We start from the raw sequence: 20,183 nt of genomic DNA, 5'->3' as shown, positions 1-20,183 counted from the left end.
TGTCTCAGCCTCCCGAATGCTGGGATTACAAACATGCACCACCACGCCTGGTTCAGAAGACCAGTTTTTAAGTGTAAAGTACTTTTTTTTTTTTTGCCATAACTTGAAATGCAATTAATAAACCCAGAAGGCCTAGGAAACCACTAGTAGCTCTGCCCCACCTAGTTCTCAGGCTCCCACCGCCCCGTGCGGTGGTGCCTTGAGGGCGGCTCATGGCGCCTTAGCCTGGGCAATTCACCAGGGAACCCTGGCCCAGGGGCCTGAGGTGGCCATTCCCAGCACGATAGCAGAGCTGGGTTCAATGACTCGTTTTCCCTCTTCTACTTCCATGTGGACACTTCTAGTGGACACTGAGCGCTGAACCCCCGAAGGAGAAAATGCAGAACGCCAGGCCAGGCTGATGGGGGGGTCGTGTTGACCGTCAGGTTCCTGGGAGCAGAGTAGAAGGAAGGAAAGACAGTCGTTCCTTGGGCTGAGAAACTGGCGTGTGCCCCAGGCTGGCTGGCTTCTGGGGAATTAGACCCGGTGGGGCTGGTTTGGGTCTTCTCTGTCTTCCTCTCAGCACACAAACCCAGTTCACTGCAAGAAGGAAGCGAGGCTAAGGTCCACAGCTTCGGGGGTAGTCGAAGGCGGGCGTTTGGTGGTTACCGTTGTTTGGTTTGGGTGCTAGGGTTGGAACCCAGGGCCTCTCGCCTGCTGGGCCAGCGCCCCTCCACCGAGCCACGCCCCGAGCCGATGCCAGATGTGTGTCGTAGCGCTGCCTTCGCAGCCTCCACCCCTGCCGGTAGAGACACACGGCCAGGACTGCGGTGGTGATGAACAGCAGGCCACTGGCTGCGCACAGCCCCGCCAAGAAGCCTGCCGAGCTGGGCTTGGTGGTGAACGTGGCGCACGCCCTCCTCCAGCTGGACGTGTATGGCAGGCTCACGCCCGCCCTGTTGGTGGCCAGCACGCACACGTGGTAGGTGGTGCTGGGCGACAGCCGGTACAGAGGGTACTGCCGGGCGGTGATGTAGATGTCAGCCACCACCGACTGGTTCCCTGTGCCGCCCTCTGCGGAGTAGCGGAGCTGGTACCCCCTCACCACCGAGTTGGGGGCGCACCAGTGGATCAGTGCCGAGGTGTCCCTCAGCTCCGACACCCCCCGCAGCCTGGGAGGATCGGGGATAGTGTCCTCCCCACTGAGGCCGGGGCAGTAGCAGCCTGAGCCCTTCTGCAGCTCTGCACACGGGGTCTGCAGGTGTTTGCAGGGATGGTAATCACAGGAGCTGTTCTGGCGAGGCCACCCTCCCTCGGGCCCCTCCATCTCCGTGTTGCTGTCCAGCAGGAGGACTGGGATCCTGCCGTCTGAAGGGCTTGGGCTGGGGACCTGGGCGGTGGCCCGAGGCTTGCTCGTGGGGTCCCTGGACGCAGGGGAGGGACTGAGGCGTTTGCTGGCCGGTGGGGTTGTGGCAGCTGAGATACTGTGCTCAAGGGCGAGCCGGGTGGCAGGTTCTCTTCTATGCTGTGTCTGCGTCATACCGGAGAAAGCGGTCCCCTTCCCAGCACCACTGCTGGTCCACGCAGCTTGTGTGAGGGCACCGGCAACGAGGGAGGGGGCCCGGGTGATGTCCTGCTGGTCTCCCGCAGGCGGAGCAGAGGGGACCGGGCCGGGCCAGATGGTGGAACTCTGCGTGGACGGTGTGCTGGCCGAGGGTGGCGTGAGAGCCGAGGGGGTGGTGCTTCGCTCCTTCCTGCACACTGCGGGCAGCTGGGAGAGAGCGAGCGGGCCCGGGAAGGGGTCTCTGGATCCCACAGCCGGCACACACACGGTGGCTGCCGCCCTGCAGGGGAAGCCAAGCAAAGAGATGTCTCCTCAGGGGCTGCTCATGCTGGGCTTTGAGGCCCCCTAGGAAGAAAGCAGACCCTTCTAGCTGAGCCCACTGGCTACACCCTCACTCATCGCCTCCCCTACTCAGGAAGTCTTTTGCGGGGGGGCTCTTTCATGGCTCCTTCAGGCAGAGAGGGAAATGGCAGTTCAGAAAGTCCCCGAGGCCACCCTGGTTACCAAGGGGCAGAGCCTAAAGCTGGGCAGCACCAAGACAGGTGTCTACTGTCCAGGGGAGCCAGCCAGTCTGTTCTCATCTGTCTACAACCTCGTAATGAGTCCTGGAGACAAGATTTGAGCTCCTGACCACTGACGTCGGTGAGTGCGTGCCGCGGGCCAGCCGCCGTTCCTCTCACTTTGCCCACACTGCCCTGTCAGCTCATTGGAGCCACCCTGCCTTCTGAGCAGGCACTATGACCTCCACGTCACAGGTGAGGCCGGAGAGGCCCAAAGGGCTTAAGTAAGAGCTAAGTCGGCAGGAAGCAGGATCCTCTGGCTCCAGCCTCTACTATCAACCCCTTCAATAACCATGGTGAGCAGGGAATGGGGTGGGGAGGGTGCACATCTGGAATCCCAGCTACGCAGGAGGCCGAGGCTGGAGGATCACAAGTTTGAGGCCAGCTTCCACAACTTGGCAACACCCTGTCTCAAAATTAAAAATAAAAGCCGGGCATGGTGGTGCATGCTTGTAATCCCAGCTAAGACAGGAGGATTGCAGTTCGAGGACAGCCTTCACTACTTAGTGAGGCCCTTTGCAACTCAGTGAGACCCTGTTTCTAAATAAAGAATAAAAAGTAGGGCTGGGCAAGTAGCTTGAAGGTAGAATAGCCCCTGGGTTTCATCCCCAGTACTGCAAAAAATATAAATAAATAATAAATAAATAAATAAATAAATAAATAAATAAAAAGTGGCTGAAGGTATAGCTCAGTGATAAAGTGTCCCTGGGTTCAATCACAAATAAAACAAATGAACGACAACAAAATCATAGCGAGACCCTTGTCTGCAGAGGGCCTGGGAGCTTGTCTTTGGAAACTACCCGGGGAACTAGAGTGGGGACAAGGCCAACCTACGATCTTCCTGTCTCAGCCGCCCAAGTACTGGGATGGCAAGCGTGCACCGCCACCAGTCAGAACCTGGCTAAAAACAGCCTCCACGAGAATCCTCCCCACACCCAGCCCCACAAGGAGGCTGTGAGAGCCTGTTGGCTCGGGGCCCAGGGGCCCAGGAGCAGGAAGCCAGGCTCCATGTCAGCAATGCAGCCCAGCCTGTTAGGTTAGAGCATACTTTTGCAGGAAGTCAGAACCCGCCTTCATCCAGCCACTGCATGCATTTAAGTGAGTGGCCAGAGGCGGGTGTGGTGGCGCACACTTGCAATCCCAGTACTTGGGAGGCTGAGACAGGAGGATCACAGGTTCATGTCCAGCCTCAGCTACTTAGGCCCTCTGAACTTAGTGAGACCCTGTTTCAAAATCAAGTGTAAAATAGGGCTGGGATGTAGCTCAGAGGCAAGATACCCCTGGTTCAATCCTCAGCACCACAAAATAAAATAATAAAATAAAATAGAGCCGGGCACGGTGGCGCAAGCTTGTAATCCCAGCATCTGGGAGGCTGAGACAGGAGGATCCGGGTTTGTGGCCAGCCTTAGCTACTTAATGAGGCCCTTTGCAACTCAGTGAGACCCTATTTCAAAATAAAGAATAAAAATTAGGACTGGGGGTGTAGCTCGGGGGAAGAATGCCCCTGGGTTCCCTTCCCAGTACTGCAAAAATGAATGAATGAGTGAATGAATGAATGAACAAATAAATAAAATAATGAGTGGCTTATCTGTTTGAGCTCAGATCCCCTCCTCTTTAGAATTGGGCACTGATACACTTGTTCTGGCAGAGATGAGCCAGCTAGCTGTCCATTAACCCACTTCCTTTGCCCACCGGGCACATGGCCGGCTCCCAGAGCTCGACCCCCTTTGCAGGCAGGTGTCGCTGCCTGCCGACTGCCCCGGGGTGATGACCCTGAGGGGAAGCCAGGTCGCCAGCTCCTGCGCCTGCCCCTCTGGCTGGCTGGAAAGGGGGACCGTGCCTCCATCACCAGGCGTGACCAGGAGGGAAAGCGTGCCTGCCCGGCACTGCTGAAGGCCCGGCATGGTCAGGAGAGCGAGACTCAAGCTGAGTCAGCGTAGCTCCCGAGCGGCTCGGCCCCTCGGCCTCTGCCCTGTAGTGTGTTACCTGCTCAGGACGGTTCTGTTTGTGTCCGCGAGGAGCCAGGACAACTCGCAGCTGCAGGTGAGAGGGTTGCCGAGCAGGGTGATGAACAGCACCCGGGAGGAGTTCGTGGTCCAAGGAGGGAAGGAAGTCAAGTTGCAGCTGGAATAGCGCACACACACAAAACTGGTCAGGCGTGTACCATCGGTCAGTCTAGAACGTTCCCCGAGACGCATGGCGGTGTCGGGGAAGACGCCATTCTGTCAGGCACTGTTTTGGGTAAAATCTTTTGTGACCTTGGACCTCCTCTTTTTCCAACCCAATTCAGTCGGTGTCATCTCTCATATCAAATAAGGATAATACCCTCTTGCCAACTGGCTACATCAAAAGAGTCTGTACTAGCTGGGCTTGGTGGCGCACACCTGTAATCCCAATACCAAGGAGGCTGAGACAGGAGAGTCACAGTTTTGAGGCCAGCCTCAGCAACTTAGCGAGACCCTGTCTCAAAATTAAAAAAATTAAAGGGCTAGGGGTATATAGCTCAGAGATAAAATGTTCTTGGGTTCAATCTCCAGTAGCCCCCACAGCACAAAAGAGTCATTATCGGCGAAGGAGTTATAAAATGCAAATCTCCATACGACAGCAGGTATTGTTCTTATAGACCAGTAGCAATAATCGGCAGACATTTGTGTACTTATTGTATTTATTTTTGTGGTGCTGGCTATTCAGTGCAGGGCTTCAGACAAGTCAGGTAAGCACTGTATCATGAGCTGAATCCTCATCCCCAATTTCTTAATGAGAACCCTACCAATTGCATGCTCCTGCAGTTGGACTATGGCCAATGGCACACATCCCCAGTCCTCTGGCAATGCCCCGTTTATTTGATTGATTGATTGATTGATTGATTGCGGTACTGGGGATGGAACCCAGGGCATTCTACCTCTGAGCTATCCCCCCTGCCCTATTTTTTTATTCTTTATTTTGAAACAGGGTCTCATTGAGTTACAAAGGGCCTCACTAAGTAGCTGAGGCTGTCCGTGAACCGCGATCCTCCTGTCTCAGCCTCCCGAATGCTGGGATGCCAAGCGTGTACCGCCACGCCAGGCTAAAATACCTCATTTTTGTGTGTGTGTGGCCTGGGGTTCCTGGAAGCCCTTCTACCTCCGGGCTACACTCCCAGACCTATTTTTACATTTTTATTTGGAAACAGGGTCTCCTAAGCCAGCGCGCGCGGCTGGCTTCGAACCTGCGCGATCCTCCTGTCTCCGCCTCCCAAGCGCGGGGATGACAAGCGTGCCCACCACGCCCGGCCAAGATACCTCATTTAAATGTATCAGTTAGCTATCGCTAGGTGCAGAGTATCTCCACAACTTAGTAGCTTAAGACAATGAGTCATTTTTTCCTTCACGTGATTATGTGAAGATTACGGCTTGGTGCCTCTTGTGGTGTAGGCCAGCTAAGCTGGGTGGATCGTCTACTAGAATGTTCTCGCATTCTCTGAAGCCTCAGCTGGGTCTGCCAGGACCTCTCTTCAAGCCAAGCATCTGTGTCTTTCAGGAGACCGGCCTAGACGTGTGCATCGTGGTGCGTGGGCCTCAAAGCAAAACAGGCTGGCCCCTCCAGTCACAGGCCCACATCCGCTTCAAAGGCTACGAAAACAGTGATGGGAGGAATTACACTCACCCCGCCATCAGGTGCCCTACAGGCCTGGCAGGAATTACGGTGGCCCTTTTGCAAATAGTCCTAGCAAGGGAAGGTCAGCTCCTGGCTCTCACCCTTGCTCCCTCGGAGTCCCAGAGTGACCAGAATTCTCTCTACCCCAAGTCTCCTGTCCTTCTGTCATCTTGATTCTTTGACTCAGGCTCTGAGGTTACTTTTTTTTTTTCTTTTGGTGGTACTGGGGGTGGAACCCAGAGGCTTTCTACCTCGGGGCTATACTCCCAGACCTTTTAAATATATATATATATATATATTATTTGGAAACAGGGTCTCACTAAGTTGCTGAGAGCCTCACTAAGTAGCTGAGGCTGGCTTCGAACCCGTGTGATCCTCCTGTCTCAGCCTCCCAAGCGCGGGGATGACAAGCGTGCGCCACCACGCCCGGCCTCTGAGTTTTCATGAACATCATCATCTGCTCTTTCCTTTCTCTGTGGGTGGGTGGCAGGGTTCCTTGCCTCCTTCTGGTGAAGGCCACTGTTGAATGAAAACCAGCTCAGCGTGCCCTGGAGGGCGCCATGCTGTCTGATGTAACCCTGGGCCCTGGCTGTGGCCACTTTTGTTCTGGTTTGGTGTATCAGCTGGACTGAGACTGACCATTGTATGGACATGCAGACACACGGATGCATGAAAGCGCCGATGCGCAGACAGATGTGCTAGGAGGGCGTCTCCGTGCAGAGCGCCCACGTACCCTGTTGGCTACCACTGGGTACTGGAGGCCGAGGCCTCCTGTTTTAGCTGAAACTGGAATAATGCCATGTAAAATAAATATTTACCCATTTATTTTTGTGGTACTGGGGATGAAACCCAGGGGCATTCTACCTCTGAGCTTTACCCCAAGTCCTATTTTTTATTCTTAATTTTGAAACAGGGTCTCACTGAGTTGCAAAGGACCTCACTAAGTAGCTGAGGATGGCCTCAAACCACAATCCTCCTGTCTCAGCCTCCCAAATGCTGGGATTACAAGCATGCACGAGCACACCCAGCTTTATTTTTTATTTTAAAACAGGGTCTCGATAAGTTGCCAAGGCTGGCTGTGAACCTACCATCCTACCATCCTCCTCTCTCAGCCTTTCAGGTACTGGGATTACAGGCATGCACCACCATGGCCAGCCTACTTCTTGGATTTTTATCAAGCTCAAAGGAGCCAGACCTAGAGACAGAAAGCAACTGTCCTCACCATACTGTGTATCTGATAGAACTACTAAATGAAAGAAAAAATAGTTATATAGTAGGTGTGTGTGTGTGTGTGTGTATGTGTGTATGTGTGTGTATGTGTGTGTATGTGTGTATGTGTGTGTATGTGTGTGTATGTGTGTGTATGTGTGTATGTGTGTATGTGTGTGTATGTGTGTGTATGTGTGTGTATGTGTGTGTATGTGTGTTTATGTGTGTGTGTATGTGTGTGTGTGTGTGTGTACGTGTGTGTGTGGTTCTGGGGATGAAATCCAACGGCTTTCTACCTCTGGGCTACACTCCCAGACCTATTTTATATTTTATTTGGAAACAGGGTCTCACTGAGTTGCTGAGAGCCTCACTAAGTAGCTGAGGCTGGCTTCGAACCTGTGCCATCCTCCTGCCTCAGCCTCCCAAGCGCTGGGATTGCAAGGGTGCACCACCCCACCCAGCTGATGGTTCTGTTTTTAAATAATTGTCCATCCTTTTGGAAGAATAAGTTCATCTGTACTGGCTACGCTGCTTAAAAGAGAACCAACGTGGTCTGCTCTGGACGCCCCAGGGATTTTCCGCTAATAACAACACTTCCGTCCAATGGTGTTTGTCGGGCTCTTCGGTGCTCTCACAGAACTATGTCCTTGGACTCTGGGAGGCAGGTGGGGAGGGATTGCTATTCTCTGGTTGAAAGTATCAGGCTTAGCTGTGTGGTGTGGCACAGCCTGTAATCCCTGTACTTGGAGGCTGAGACAGAAGGATTGCAAGTTCAAGGACAGCCTCAGCAAATATTGAGACTCACCAGCCTAGCAAGCCCCTCTTTCCAAATAAATAAAATCGGGCTAGGGGTATAGGTAGGAGTTTGCCTCTGGGTTCAATCCCCTGTACCACAAAAGAAAGAGAAAAGAAGAAAGGAAGGAAGGAAGGAAGGAAGGAAGGAAGGAAGGAAGGAAGGAAGGAAGGAAGTAAGTTAGTTTTAGGCTCCAAGTGGTTGGCCAGTTCAAAATTTCACAGCAGAAGTAAGATTCAGTGCTGTTTCTATTTCTAATATTTTACACATGACCAATGACAGAAAAAAAGCAGTTAAATAACAGAAAGTTTAAAATGGAGTTGTTTAAGCCGGGCGTGGTGGCGCACGCTTGTAATCCCCACGCTTGGGAGGCTGAGACAGGAGGATCACATGGGTTCAAAGTCAGCCTCAGCTACTTAGTGAGGCTCTCAGCAACTTAGTGAGACCCTGTTTCCAAATAAAATATTAAAAAGGTCTAGGAGTATAGCCCGGAGGTAGAAAGCCTCTGGGTTCCACCCCCAGTACCACCAAAACCCTAAATAAATAAATAAATAAATAAATAAATAAAATAAATAAAATGGAGTTGTTTCGGAGTCAGGTTCAACAGAGACTTAAAGACTATAAAAGACTGAGAGTCCTGAGTGTGGTGGGTACCAGGAATGCGCGTTTCCTAGAGTGAGATGCCAGAGTGTCTGTGCAGGACAGGCAGCGGCTGCGGCGTGGGCTTTGCCCACCCAGCACTTGCCCCCTAAGCCCTAGGAGAAGAATCAGAAGGTAGAAGAGGCTGGGCGGTGAAGGCCACTTTGCAGACTCCCCAGATCACCCCAAACCTCACCATGGGGGAGAAAAGAGGATGCTTCCCTGTGCCGCCTGGAACCTCCCCAGACCTTGAGCCCTCCTTGAGGAGGCTTCAGGACTGCCAATGTCCCTTGAGACTTGGGAGATATGAGGACTTTGTCGGAAGAGATCAGAGAGCCAGGCATGGCGGCCCATACTTGTAATCCCAGCATTTGGGAAGTTGAGACAGGAGGATCGCAAGTTTGGGGGCAGCCTCAGTTACTTAGTGAGGACCTTTGCATCTCAGTGAGACCCTGTTTCAAAATAAAAAGTTATAAATAGGGCAGGGGTATAGCTCAGAGGTAAAATGCCCTTGCATTCCATCCTCAGTACCCCCCCCAAAAAAATAAAGGAGATTAGAGCCTGGTTGGAGCTAGTGGAACTGGCTTCTGTGGGACTAGCAATAAAGGCGCCTGCCCCCCGGGGGGCCCGGATGCAGGCACCAAGGGAAGGAGGCGGCCTGGGCCATCCTCGGGAAGATGCTGCCCTTCCTAGCAGAGGTCAAGTCAGCGGTTGCTCCTGGGAATGAGAGCAGGCGTGGGGACACGCTGGACATCCACCAGGCCAGAGGGCACCAACCAAGCCCAGATCCTGCCTGCAAGTAGGACCTCTCTCCTCCTCTCCCCGGCTGAGCTTGCATGGCATGTGGGGAGCAAGGGGGCTCCGCAGAGGCAAGCCTTGGGTCCTCGTCTACACTTCCCACTGTAAGTTTTTCAGCCTGGGCTTAAAAGAAACTCGAAATTCATCTAGAGGTTTCATATTACTCTCAACTGGACGGAGATGCTGGTTATGAGGCTGGGACTTCCCCAAGACACCATCAAAAAGAACAAAAGCCCAGGGAGGATTTGCAACAGCCGTGGGAGAAACTTAAGGTACAGGGTGTTCTATCCAATTCAACCTAGTGTAATGGGGAAAGTTGGTTACGTTTTTTTGTTTTGTTTTGTTTTGTTTTGCGGTCTGGGGATGGAACCCAGGGGCATTCGACCTCTGAGCTACACTCCCTGCCCTATTTTTTATTCTTTATTTTGAAACCAGGTTTCACTGAGTTGCAGAGGGCCTCACTAAGTAGCTGAGGCTGTCCGCGAATCCTGATCCTCTGGTCTCAGCCTCCCACATGCTGGGATTACTTTTTTTTTTTTTTTTTTGGTGGTGGTGCTGGGGATGGAACCTCTGGGCTACACTCCCAGACCCAATATATATATGTATATGGATATGGATATGGATATGGATATGGATAGATATGTATAGATATAGATAGATATAGATAGATATATAGATATAGATATATACATTTTTTTTTTGAAACAGGGTCTCTTAAGCCAGCGGAGGCTGGCTTCGAACCTGCACGATACTCCTGTCTCAGCCTCCCAAGGGTGGGATTACAAGCGTGCGCCACCACGCCCGGCGGAAAGTTGGTGATATCACAAACACGTGCCTTAGAAACACTTACTTCTGGAAGAGAAGGACCTGTAGCTGAGGAGTGTTCTCAAAGATGCGTGTGTGGACCCGCGTCAAGGCTGGAGAGTCTTGACAATCCAGCTGCTGTAGGTTAGGGGTCATCTTGAAAACGTCTCCATCCAGGACCCTCAGCCTGGGCATCTTCCGCAGGTAGAGGGACGTGAGCTTCGGAAGGTCTCTGATCCACCCAGACTCAACTGAAACACAGAGAGGAAGCTGCCCTCCGCCCCGGCAGGCGCAGCCCAGGGCACAGCGCAGCCGTAAAGAAACAAGGTGGCCATGAAGAAGGTCGTTGCCGAGCCTGGGCACAGTCAGCAGCTCTGGGGAGCTCAGAAGAGAGGCCATTTCAGCTGCAAGGGCCCTCAGCCATGACCCGTTCTTCCTTCCATCCCAGCTGAACTGGCCAAGACCAGAGAGGAGAATGTGGGGAGCAATGGGGTTCCGCAGAGGCTAGCCTTGGGTCCTCGTCTACACTTCCCACTGTAAGAACAGAACAAGACTCGTCCCCCGGACTCTGTCTCCAAGCCCCAGCATTCAACTAAGCCGATTTCACTCTGATGGATCCCAGGAGGAAGAAGCATCTAAGGAATGTAAATAATTGGAGAGGGAAGGGGGGGCCTCATCGTCCTGTGGCTGGTTCCCAGAGGTGCCCCTTCCTTTCTGTATTTCCTGTTCTTGCTCTTTTGTTGGAACAGGTGGTTATAGACACGCACAGTGTTTATTAAAAACAACAAAACCACCGCCCTGAGTCAGATTCAGAACACCCAGCCCCGGGGAGCCCGTCTCCTCAACTCGCTCCTGTGTCCTGTTTCAGTGATTTCAACATTCACAGAAAAGGCAATAACTCATCTTTGAGCCATCAGCGAGGTCACCTTCACTGCCTGTTTGGTGCCAATCCACCCATCATCAGCCCAGAGCCGTCTTTCCGGCCTCCATCCCCCGCGACCAGCTACAGGTTTGGGCGCTGGACCCGGAATTGCTGGGTCCTGATGGCGCAGAGGCACCACGCGTTTAATGACCTTTGAGACCTGAGTCAAGTCATTCGCCCTTCTGTGCCTTGATCCCCTCCTCTGTAAAACGGCCCCCACCTCCCAGGGCTCACGGAGCTAGCCCCGGCACCGCGCTTCCCACAGGGTCTCCGACCTGGGAGATGCAGCTGTTGCTACTGCAGAGTCCGACTGTGCACAAGCACCCGGGTGCTCCCGGAGCGCGCGCACGGCCAGCTCTGCGCGCAGGCGGCGACGCCCGGACTCACCTCGCTCCAGGAGCGTGCCGCTGAGATCCAGGCCCTGCAGCGCGGCCAGGGGCCCGCCGTCCGCCCGGGCGAAGGCGGCCCGGGCGATGCCGCCCTGGGCCAGCGCGGTGGCCGAGAGGTTGAGGAGCTGCAGCGCGGGGAAGCAGGCGAAGGCCCGGGGCTGCAGCGCTTGCAGCGGGTTCCCGGCGAGCGCCAGCGCGCGGAGGTTGCGCAGCGCGGCCCCGGCGCAGGGCGGCAGGGCGGCCAGCAGGTTGTAGCTGAGGTCCAGCGTGTGCAGCCCGGCGGGCGCCCCCGGGCCCCAGCTCAGCGCCGAGATGCGGTTGTGACGCAGCGTCAGCACCTGCAGCTGCGGCAGGTGGCTGAGCTGGCGCGCGCTCAGGGCGCGCAGCAGGTTGTGGCTGCCGTCGAGGCTGCGCACGGTGCGCGGCAGGCAGCTGGGCAGGCGCTCCAGGCCGCGGTCCACCAGCTTCACGGCCGTGGCTCCCGCCGCAGGGAGCCCCTCGCAGGGCGAGCCCGTGGCGTTGCTGCCCCAGGGCCCCCCCTGGGTGAGTCGAAAGAGTGGGACCCTTTCCTGGTGAGGCGCAGCGCGGCCCTGGCGCGGCACCGTCGTCACCAGCAGCATCAGCGGCGGCAGCAGGAGCGGGGTCCACCGCATGGCGAGCGCCTGGGGGTGGGCGGCGGCCAGTCAGCCCATTAAATTCAGAGGAAACCCCTAACCGAGAGCAAAGATGCGCACGCCCCACCCAGGGCTTTGGGGAGGAGCCAAGCCCCGTGCTCCTTGAAGGGAGACCTTCCCAGCATCACAGGATGTACAGGGGCTTTGGACTTGCCTGGTTCCTCCCGTCGCCTCTTTCTCTTTCTCTGTGGACTGGGAATTGAACCCAGGGGTATTCTATCTGCAAGCTACACTCCTGGACCTTTTTGTTTTTATTTTGAAATAAAGTCTCTCCAAGTTGCTGAGGCTGTCCTTGAGCCTGCAATCCTCCTGCCGGGGCCTCCAAAGTACTGGGATTACGGCTGGCTGCCCTTCCTTCTATGGTGATGCCTTTCCCTCTGTCCACCCTGGGTCGTTTCCCAGTATTTCCCCCCATTTACTGGTCCCCATCCCACGAGCTTCTGCAGGCAGAAATGACTCTTTTTTCCCTGTAAACCCTCCCCACTTAAACAGTTGTGGCTCCAGCCTGTGGATGCCGTTGGTCAGGAAGAGGCTCTGGGATAGAAACCTGGGACTCGGGAAGGTTTATCAGATTCAGCAATGCTCATTTCCCATTTCCCCCATTAGACCTGCCCAGCCTCGGGCGAGCCCAGTGTGCATGAAGTTAAGTCCTGGTGTCCACTTCCAGGAAGCAAGCCCTGGCTTGCCTTTGGGGGAAGAAAGGAGCTGGCTGACAGGGAAGATCTTTGGGCCCCCTAGTCAAGCATTTCCTGGTCCCATAGAGGGTCAGCAAACGCCACTCCCACCCCGCAGCGGCAGCTGGGCCCCAAGAGGTGCTAGGTGTGAATCTCTAGAGCACCCCCAGCCTGCCTGGGGAAGCCGCAAGATCAAGCTCTGTGGGCCGGCTTGGAAGTGGCAAAGCTACTTCTAAGCAGGCCCTGGTCTTGGTATTCCTGCCTGATATCCCCCTGGCTCCTTGTGTTGACCGCCAGCAACCACCCAGCCCCCGGGAAGGGCCTCTTCTCGCCAGTTGGGGGTCAAAGCAGTGAGCCAGATTCTGGAAACGGAGGCCCAAAGTAGATGGAGCAGCATGTCACACTCACCCGGAAGCTGTCCTGTGGGATGCGGCACCCCCAGATCCCCCTTGACACTCTTCAGTCTGGTTTTAGGTATTCCCGGCACCAGTGGCTTAGCAGCTCAGCTCTGAACGCAGAGAGGAAAGCACGACTCCCGACTCCCATCCACCCAGAGGGCCCAGCTCCTCCAGACCCTGCAGCCCCTCCTTCCCCAAGAGCTTGTCTTGACAACGCCCTCACTGCCTGTGGCTCCCTCCCTCCCTCTCTAGGACCTGGGCCTGCCCCTCTCCAGACCTGGCGCCTCCTCCTCCCACCCCCTCCATCTTTCCTTGGGCCACTTTTCCTGGGCAAGGGAGGAGGAAACGGGCCTTGAGCACCAATGGGACTGCGAGCAGAAGCAGCTCCCCCACCCAGGAATCCCCTCCACTCTACCGAGCTTCTCCTTTACTGGGATGCTTGGCGCGAGCAAGAGGAAGGCGCCTCCTTCTTCACGGGAAGGATGGTACCCCAGTCTAGAGAAGGGCTGCGAGAGCCACAGGAAGAAGCCGGGCGTGGTGGCGCACGCTGGCAGTCCCAGCGCATTGGAGGCTGAGGCAGGAGGATCGTGGTTTGTGGACAGCCTCGGCTGCTTACTGAGGCCCTTTGCAACTCAGTGAGACCCTGTTTCAAAATAAAGAATAATTTAAAAAATAGGGCTGGGTTCAATCCCCAGAACAGCAAAAAAAAAAAAAAAAAAAAAAAAAAAAAAAAAAAAAAAGGAAGAGGACAAGAGGGGAATTTCGCAAGGGTGTGGAGATAAGAGGAGCACAGAAGTGCAGACGGTATTCATACCCGGTGCCTGGACCGCGGCTCCTGACGACTAGATCCCCAGGTCTGCCTGAAGCTGAGATGGAGCAGCCTCAGCGCGGCCCCAGCCCAGCCCCAGAGAGCAGCGTGGCTCAGGCACTAAGGGGTCAGAGAGCAGGTCACTCTGCCTTCCTGCTTATCTGGGCAGCCCCCAGCAACCCCAAGATGACTCACAGACTGGTCCAGCTGGAGGATTGCACGTCCCTGGGGCCTTTCTTTGAGTCCTTCCCCATCCAAAGCCTCTAACGCGCCCCTTTCCTCTAGGTGCTGGCGAGAGGCGGGGCCTGTTGCTCAGAGCACGCCTCATCTGCCCCAGCCGGACGCGGGGGTAGAAAGTGCGTTGTGTACAAGCAGGAGGCAGGTGGAGGGAGAAGTTGAGAGAAAGCTGGAAAGTGGGGGGAAAAGGGGGTCCACTCACAGGAACCGGCCACGGGCAGCCTGCAGCGAGGCCCACCCACCTGTGTGCAGAGGGCTGCCCGCAGGGTCCCAGCCCAGGCTTCCTCCACAGGCAAATCAACTCTGTCCACCCAGGTCAGGGGGTTGGCTGCCTTGAGGTTAGCGGGGCCCTGGGAATCCAGGCAGGGCTGTCCCGAGAGAAAGGACCGGAACCCATGGAAACGTTCCCTGTTCACTCTGCCGGGCGTGGCGGCACACACCGCGAATCCTGCGGGCTCTGTGCCACAGGACCCGCGATGGCACGATGAAATAAATGCTTTTGAGACTTGATCCCTGGTCTTGAAGAGGGGAGAGGGGAGAAGGCAAGCGAGCCAAACTCCCCAAAGGAATGGACAGAACTAATCCCGGCCTTCAAGTCATGTCCCTGGCCAAGCGGTAGAGCGTAGGCTTAGGAAGGCTTTAGAAGATAAATTGTTATCTGGAAGTTTTGCAAGGGCAGAGGTTGCTGCCTCCAGCAACCGCCTGGAGGTGGTCTTCCACCTAAGCAAAGCAGCGAAGGTGTTTTAGAGCAGGAGTAAGTAGCTTAGACAGCCGAGGGCGTCCAGCTCACTGTCTTCCTGCCCCTCAAGAGGGCCGGACTTCTGCCAAAGCAAGCAACAAGCTTTAAATTCTTAAACCAGTACTTTTTAGACTTAGACCAGTTTTCCATAGAATCCCAGTATGGGAGGGCTGAGACAGGAGAATCTCAGGTTTGAAGCCAACCTCAGCAGCTTCATGAGATCCTGTTTCAAAATAAAAGAATAAAACAGGGATGGGTATGTAACTCAGATATAGAAAGCCCGGGTCCTACCTCCAGTAACACACACACACACACACACACACACACACACACACACACACACGAGAGAGAGAGAGAGAGAGAGAGAGAGAGAGAGAGAGAGAGAAGAGGGAGAGAGAGAGAGAGAGGGAGGAAGAGAGGGAGAGGGAGAGAGAGACCGTAGGCCAGGCATGGTAGTGTTAACCTATCACCCCAGTACTTGGGAAACTGAGACAGGAGGATTGTGGCTTTCAGGCCTGTCTCAGCACTTTAGTGAGACCCTCGGCAAATTTGGTAAGACCCAGTTTCAAAACAAACAAGTAAAAGGGCTGGGAGTTTAGTTTGGAGGTAGAATGCCATTGGATTCAATCCCTAGTACTAAAAAATTAAAAATTAAAGAAAAAAAGACCAGGAACAGTGGCACATACTTACAATCCCAGTACTTGGAAAGCTGAGACAGGAGGATTGCAGGTTTGAAACTAGCCTCAGCACCTCAATGAGGCTTTCAGCAACTTAGCAAGACCCTGTCTCCAAACAAAAAATAAAATAGGCCTGGAGGTGTAGCCCAGAGGTAAAGGCCCCTGGGTTCCATCCCCACCAACACACTCGCACGCACACACACACACACACACACACACACACACAGCGAGAGACCCCAAAAAGGAAGAAGGTTGGTTTACCAAAATATCCTCTACAACAGGCCCTTGGGAGCAAAGTCAGGGGGCTGTGCTCCTCTGGGCACCAGGTCAGAGGTCATAGAGATCTGTGGGCCCAGAGAGACACTGTGTGACCCCGAGATCAGCAGCCCCTGCAGCCGGAGCCCGGGGCTCTGAGCCCCTTGCTGCACTGCTGACGGAGAGTGGTCAGTGCCAGCGAGAGTCTGGCCTCAGCGGGCGGTGTGCTGTCTGGTGTGACCCTCTGGGTCGCTCTGCCCTTCTGGTGATCGCCCTCCTCAGCAGACACAGCCTTGGTGGCCTGCCCACCCAGGCTCCAGAACAGGAGGCTGAGGATAGACCCTGCACGACAGGCTTGCTTGGCACCATCAAAGCTTCATCTCCTCCTCCTCCCCCTTCTCCTCCTCCACCCCCTCCTCCTCTCTGTCCTCCTCCTCTTCTTCCTCCTCCTCCTCTTTTTCTTCTTCTCCCCATTTTTCTTTTTTTTTTTTTTGTTACTGGATGTCGGATCTGGAGGTGTTCTACCTCCAAGATAACCCCCAGCTCTATTTTTATTTATTTATTTATTTATTTGTTTGTTTGTTTGTTTGTTTTGCAGTACTGGAAATTGAACCCAGGGGCATTCTACCTCCAAGCTACAGCCCCAGTCCTGTTTTTTTATTCTTTTATTTTGAAACAGAGTCTCACTAAGTTGCAGAGGGCCTCACTAAGTAGCCAAGGCTGGCCGCAAACCTGCTGTCCTCCTGTCTCAGCCTCCCAAGAACTGGGATTATAAGCATACTGCACCACGCTCGGCCTCTATTTTATTTTTGAAACAGGATCTCACAAGTTGCTGAGACTGGCCTTAAACCTGTGATCCTCCTGTCTCAACCTCCCAAGTAATAGGATTCCAGGTGTGCACCACCATAGCAGGCCCCTTCTTAAACAGTATTGTCAAAGCCTAATGCCATGTGCATTATCCTCTCCAGGTACAATTATTCCCATGTTACAAATAAGGAAGCGGAGGCTCAGAGTTAGTTTACAGTCTGCAGCACATGGCCGATGAGCTGGGTGCATAAGCCCTGAGTTCATCACTGTATTGCAGGGACCCCAGCATCTGACATGTCTTGGTTCTCCTTGGGCATGAAAACCTTTCATCTATCTGTCTGTCTGTCTGTCTGTCTATCATCCATCCATCCATCCATCCATCCATTTTTTTTTTTAGTACTGGGGATGGAACCCAGGGACATTCTACCTCCAAGCTACACTCCCAACCTGATTTTTTAATTCTTCATTTTGAAACAGGATCTCACTGAGTTGCAAAGGGTCTCTCTAAGTAGCTGAGGCTGTCTGTAAACAGCGATCCTCCTGTCTTAGCCTCCCGAATGCTGGGATTACAAGCGTGCACCACCACGCACGGCTTCTTCCTTTCCCAGATATTTAGATAGGCTCAAATCTTGAAATCAGCCAGAATGACTGGGAACCTTTCTTTTAGAGATTAGCAGCTCCTTCTCAAGATCAGAGCTGACATCTTGCATGACTGGGCGCGGGGCTGTAGAAGACTCTAGGTGACTTCTCCAGGGAAGGAGGCTAAAGTTCCACGGCAAAGTCCTGGGACCCACAGGTCTGTATCTTCCAAATGTTATCCCAAATGCCGCACCACAGCAGATGTGTCCCCACCCCCACGGCTCTCCCTGCTCCTCCTGCTCCCCCGGCCCCTGATGGACTCTGTCTTCTCTTGAGCGCACTCCCCTGTACCCGGTGTGGGTTTTCTCCAAAGGAGACACTGAGCTGAGGACGTGGGGTGAGTCATTTATGTGGGAGACGATCTCAAGAAGCCTAGAGAGGGGTCTGGCGGTGTGCTGATGAGCGGCAGCAGCTTCTGTGTGCAGCGGGGCTCGGTGCCCTAGGGACCGCCTGAGGGACTGTGCACAGCACTCAGGTGCTCACTCCAGGGGTGAGGGGTGGCCTGTGCATTCCCAGCATCACTGGTTGCAGGATCATTCTTGCAGCTGTAGCTCCGGGTGGACGTGTCTGGCTTTCCCTAAGCATCAGGCAGTTTCTGGAAGGGATCTGGGGACACGTGTGGGCACTGACAGCACCTGCTATAGCTCCCATCTGGGTTTTGCCCAGGCGGGCTCTCCCCTGCCGCCCCCAGGCCGCATCAAGTGCCCTTCTGTGCTGCCATAATGGGCTACCCGCCATCAGGCGGTTGATGTGGCACCTCAGTAGCTCAAAACTGAACTTCCTGAGGGATGGGCCAGGCTGAGCCGGGCGTGGTGGCACACACTTATGATCGCAGCATTCGGGAGGCTGAGACCGGAGGATCGCAGTTCACAGACAGCCCCAGCTACTTAGTGAGACCCTTTGCAACTCAGTGAGACCCTGTTTCAAAATAAAGAATAAAAAACAGGGCCGAGGGTGTAGCTCAGAGGTAGAATGCCCTTGGGTTCCATCCCCAGTAATGCAATTAAAAAAAAAAAAAAGAAAAAAAAAGAAAAAGAAACGGGCCACACTGTCAACCTGCTAGCGCGAGAGTCCAGGGCAGAGCCTGTCACTAGGGAGGGATGTTTGCTAAATGAATAAGAAAAGGCATGACCCGGACATGGTGGACCCGGAAGTTTGTCACTGTGCAGGGGTGGGGGTGGGGCCCGAGGGGGCAGGACCCAAGGGTCTGAGGTTTGCAATCCAGTTCCTCCAGCATCCTGCCATTGAGAAGGGCCAAGGTAAAGGAGGAGGGGACCCAAGGAGAAAACTGAGTCACAGAGAATTTTGCATTCTGGATTCTAATGCACTCATGGATCGTTAGAGGAAATTTCTCTTGGGAGATCACATCGTAAGTGTGTTAGTAAAAGCGGAGCCCAGGAAAAGAAAGGGCCAATAATTACACACTTGACTTCGATTCATTTCTAGGTAGAGATAAGAATCCGGGTCACAGATCCCTGGCTTCAAGAGGAACTGTAGAAATGTCTGGTCTCACCCCTGCCTGTTCATTTTACAGGGAGAAACTGAGCCCCAGAGAGGGACCGTGGCGTGTGTAAGGTTAACACAGCAGGGCTTTCTCAATTATCCAGTGAAAAAGATTGACAACCTAATTCTTTTTTTTTTTTTTTTTTCTGTACCGGGGCATTCTATCACCGAGCTACACCCCCAGCCCTATTTTTTATTCTTTATTTTGAAACAGGAGCTTACTGAGTTGCAAAGGACTTCACTATGTAGCCGAACCTGTCTTGAACCGCTATCCTCCTGTCTCAGCCTCCCAAATCCTGGGATGACAAGTGTGCGCCACCATGGCCATCTCGGATGACCTAATTCTTGACATTCCACTCTGGGCTTATATGCAGGGCCAACAGGTCTCACCTGCCCTCCACTTAGCAGCGCGGGCCTATCACACAGGTGGCTCTGTCAACACACTGGTGAGTGCCAGGATGCTGGGAAGAGTCCAGAGGTTTTGACTTCTGCTGTTCTAACTCATTGTGGAAACCCAAGAATAAACACCCGCCCTTCAGGTTGCCCCAGAGGCTTCCCAGGGCACCCGTGTGGCTCCCTCACAGCTCTGGTGCCCGGTGGGGTGAGGGGGTGGCCAGGTGACCGCTCAGACAGCCCCCATCCCCCAGCCAGGCTGCGCTGCGGGCTTCTTCCCTCAGATGCAGGAGTCGGGAGGTGCAAAGCTCCGAGCCACATTCTTCTCTGACACCAGAGAAAAAGTGGAGGGATGAGAGGGCGGTTGTGGGAGGAGATGGTACCAGGTCGGCCAGTCTCCTGGAATGGTATGTAGAAAGGGGCCCTCGAGAGCGAGGCACCCAGACAGCCCGCAGACTCCAGCTGCCTGCGAGGAGGGAGAATGGTCCTGGGTGGGGTCCAGGCTGATTTCCCTAATCCAGGTGTCACTGCAGGTAAGGTTTTAACTTGAGGGTTTGCAGAAGAGTCAGAATATACAGAGATAGCCTATGAGATGTTTTCAAAATCTGTAGCGAGAGGCAAGATCCCAAATGACAGGGCAGGCTCGGCTCCGCCATTCTCTTTGCAGGAAGCTGTAGGAAATGAGATGGGCCGGTCCACGCGGCTCGTACAGGCCTCCTTGGGGAACTCACTCCAGACGGAGGCAGCCACAAACCAACCCAAGTGCGCTGCTGGATTCTCACCCACACTGCTCCCGTCCTGTGGGTACCATGTTCGCGTTCTTCTGTTGGGCTCTTTTTTCTTTTTCCTCTTCTTTTCTTTTCTTTTCTTCTCCTCCCTTCTCTCTCTCTCTCTTTCTTTCTTTCTCTCTTTCTTTCTTTCTCTCTCTTTTTTTTTTTTGCGGTACTAGGGATGGAACCAAGGGGCATTGTACCTCTGAGCTACACCCCCAGCCCTATTTTTTAGTCTTTTTTTTATTTTTGAGACAGGGTCTCACTGAGTTGTGAAGGGCCTCGCTAAGTAGCTGAGGCTGTCTGTGAACCATGA

General features: G+C 54.1%; 1 protein-coding gene across 1 annotated transcript; it reads right to left on the bottom strand.

The window, feature by feature from the left end:
- Positions 1-598: 598 nt before the first annotated feature.
- LRRN4 (leucine rich repeat neuronal 4) lies at positions 599-19,908 on the bottom strand (the record flags this gene model as incomplete). The annotated part of the gene is made up of 9 exons (XM_080716418.1): positions 599-1,823; positions 4,090-4,227; positions 10,029-10,233; positions 11,292-11,955; positions 14,327-14,434; positions 15,824-15,927; positions 17,395-17,573; positions 19,287-19,424; positions 19,880-19,908. The coding sequence occupies 9 exons, from the start codon at positions 19,906-19,908 to the stop codon at positions 599-601; spliced, it is 2,790 nt and encodes a 929-aa protein (XP_080572544.1).
- Between the last annotated feature and the right edge of the window lie 275 nt (positions 19,909-20,183).

This window comes from Muscardinus avellanarius (genome assembly GCF_963383645.1).
Source record: "Muscardinus avellanarius genome assembly, chromosome: 19".
NCBI classification, from domain to species: domain Eukaryota; kingdom Metazoa; phylum Chordata; class Mammalia; order Rodentia; family Gliridae; genus Muscardinus; species Muscardinus avellanarius.
Note: the sequence above shows the minus strand (reverse complement) of the source record. Positions and strands in the feature narration are given on the sequence as shown.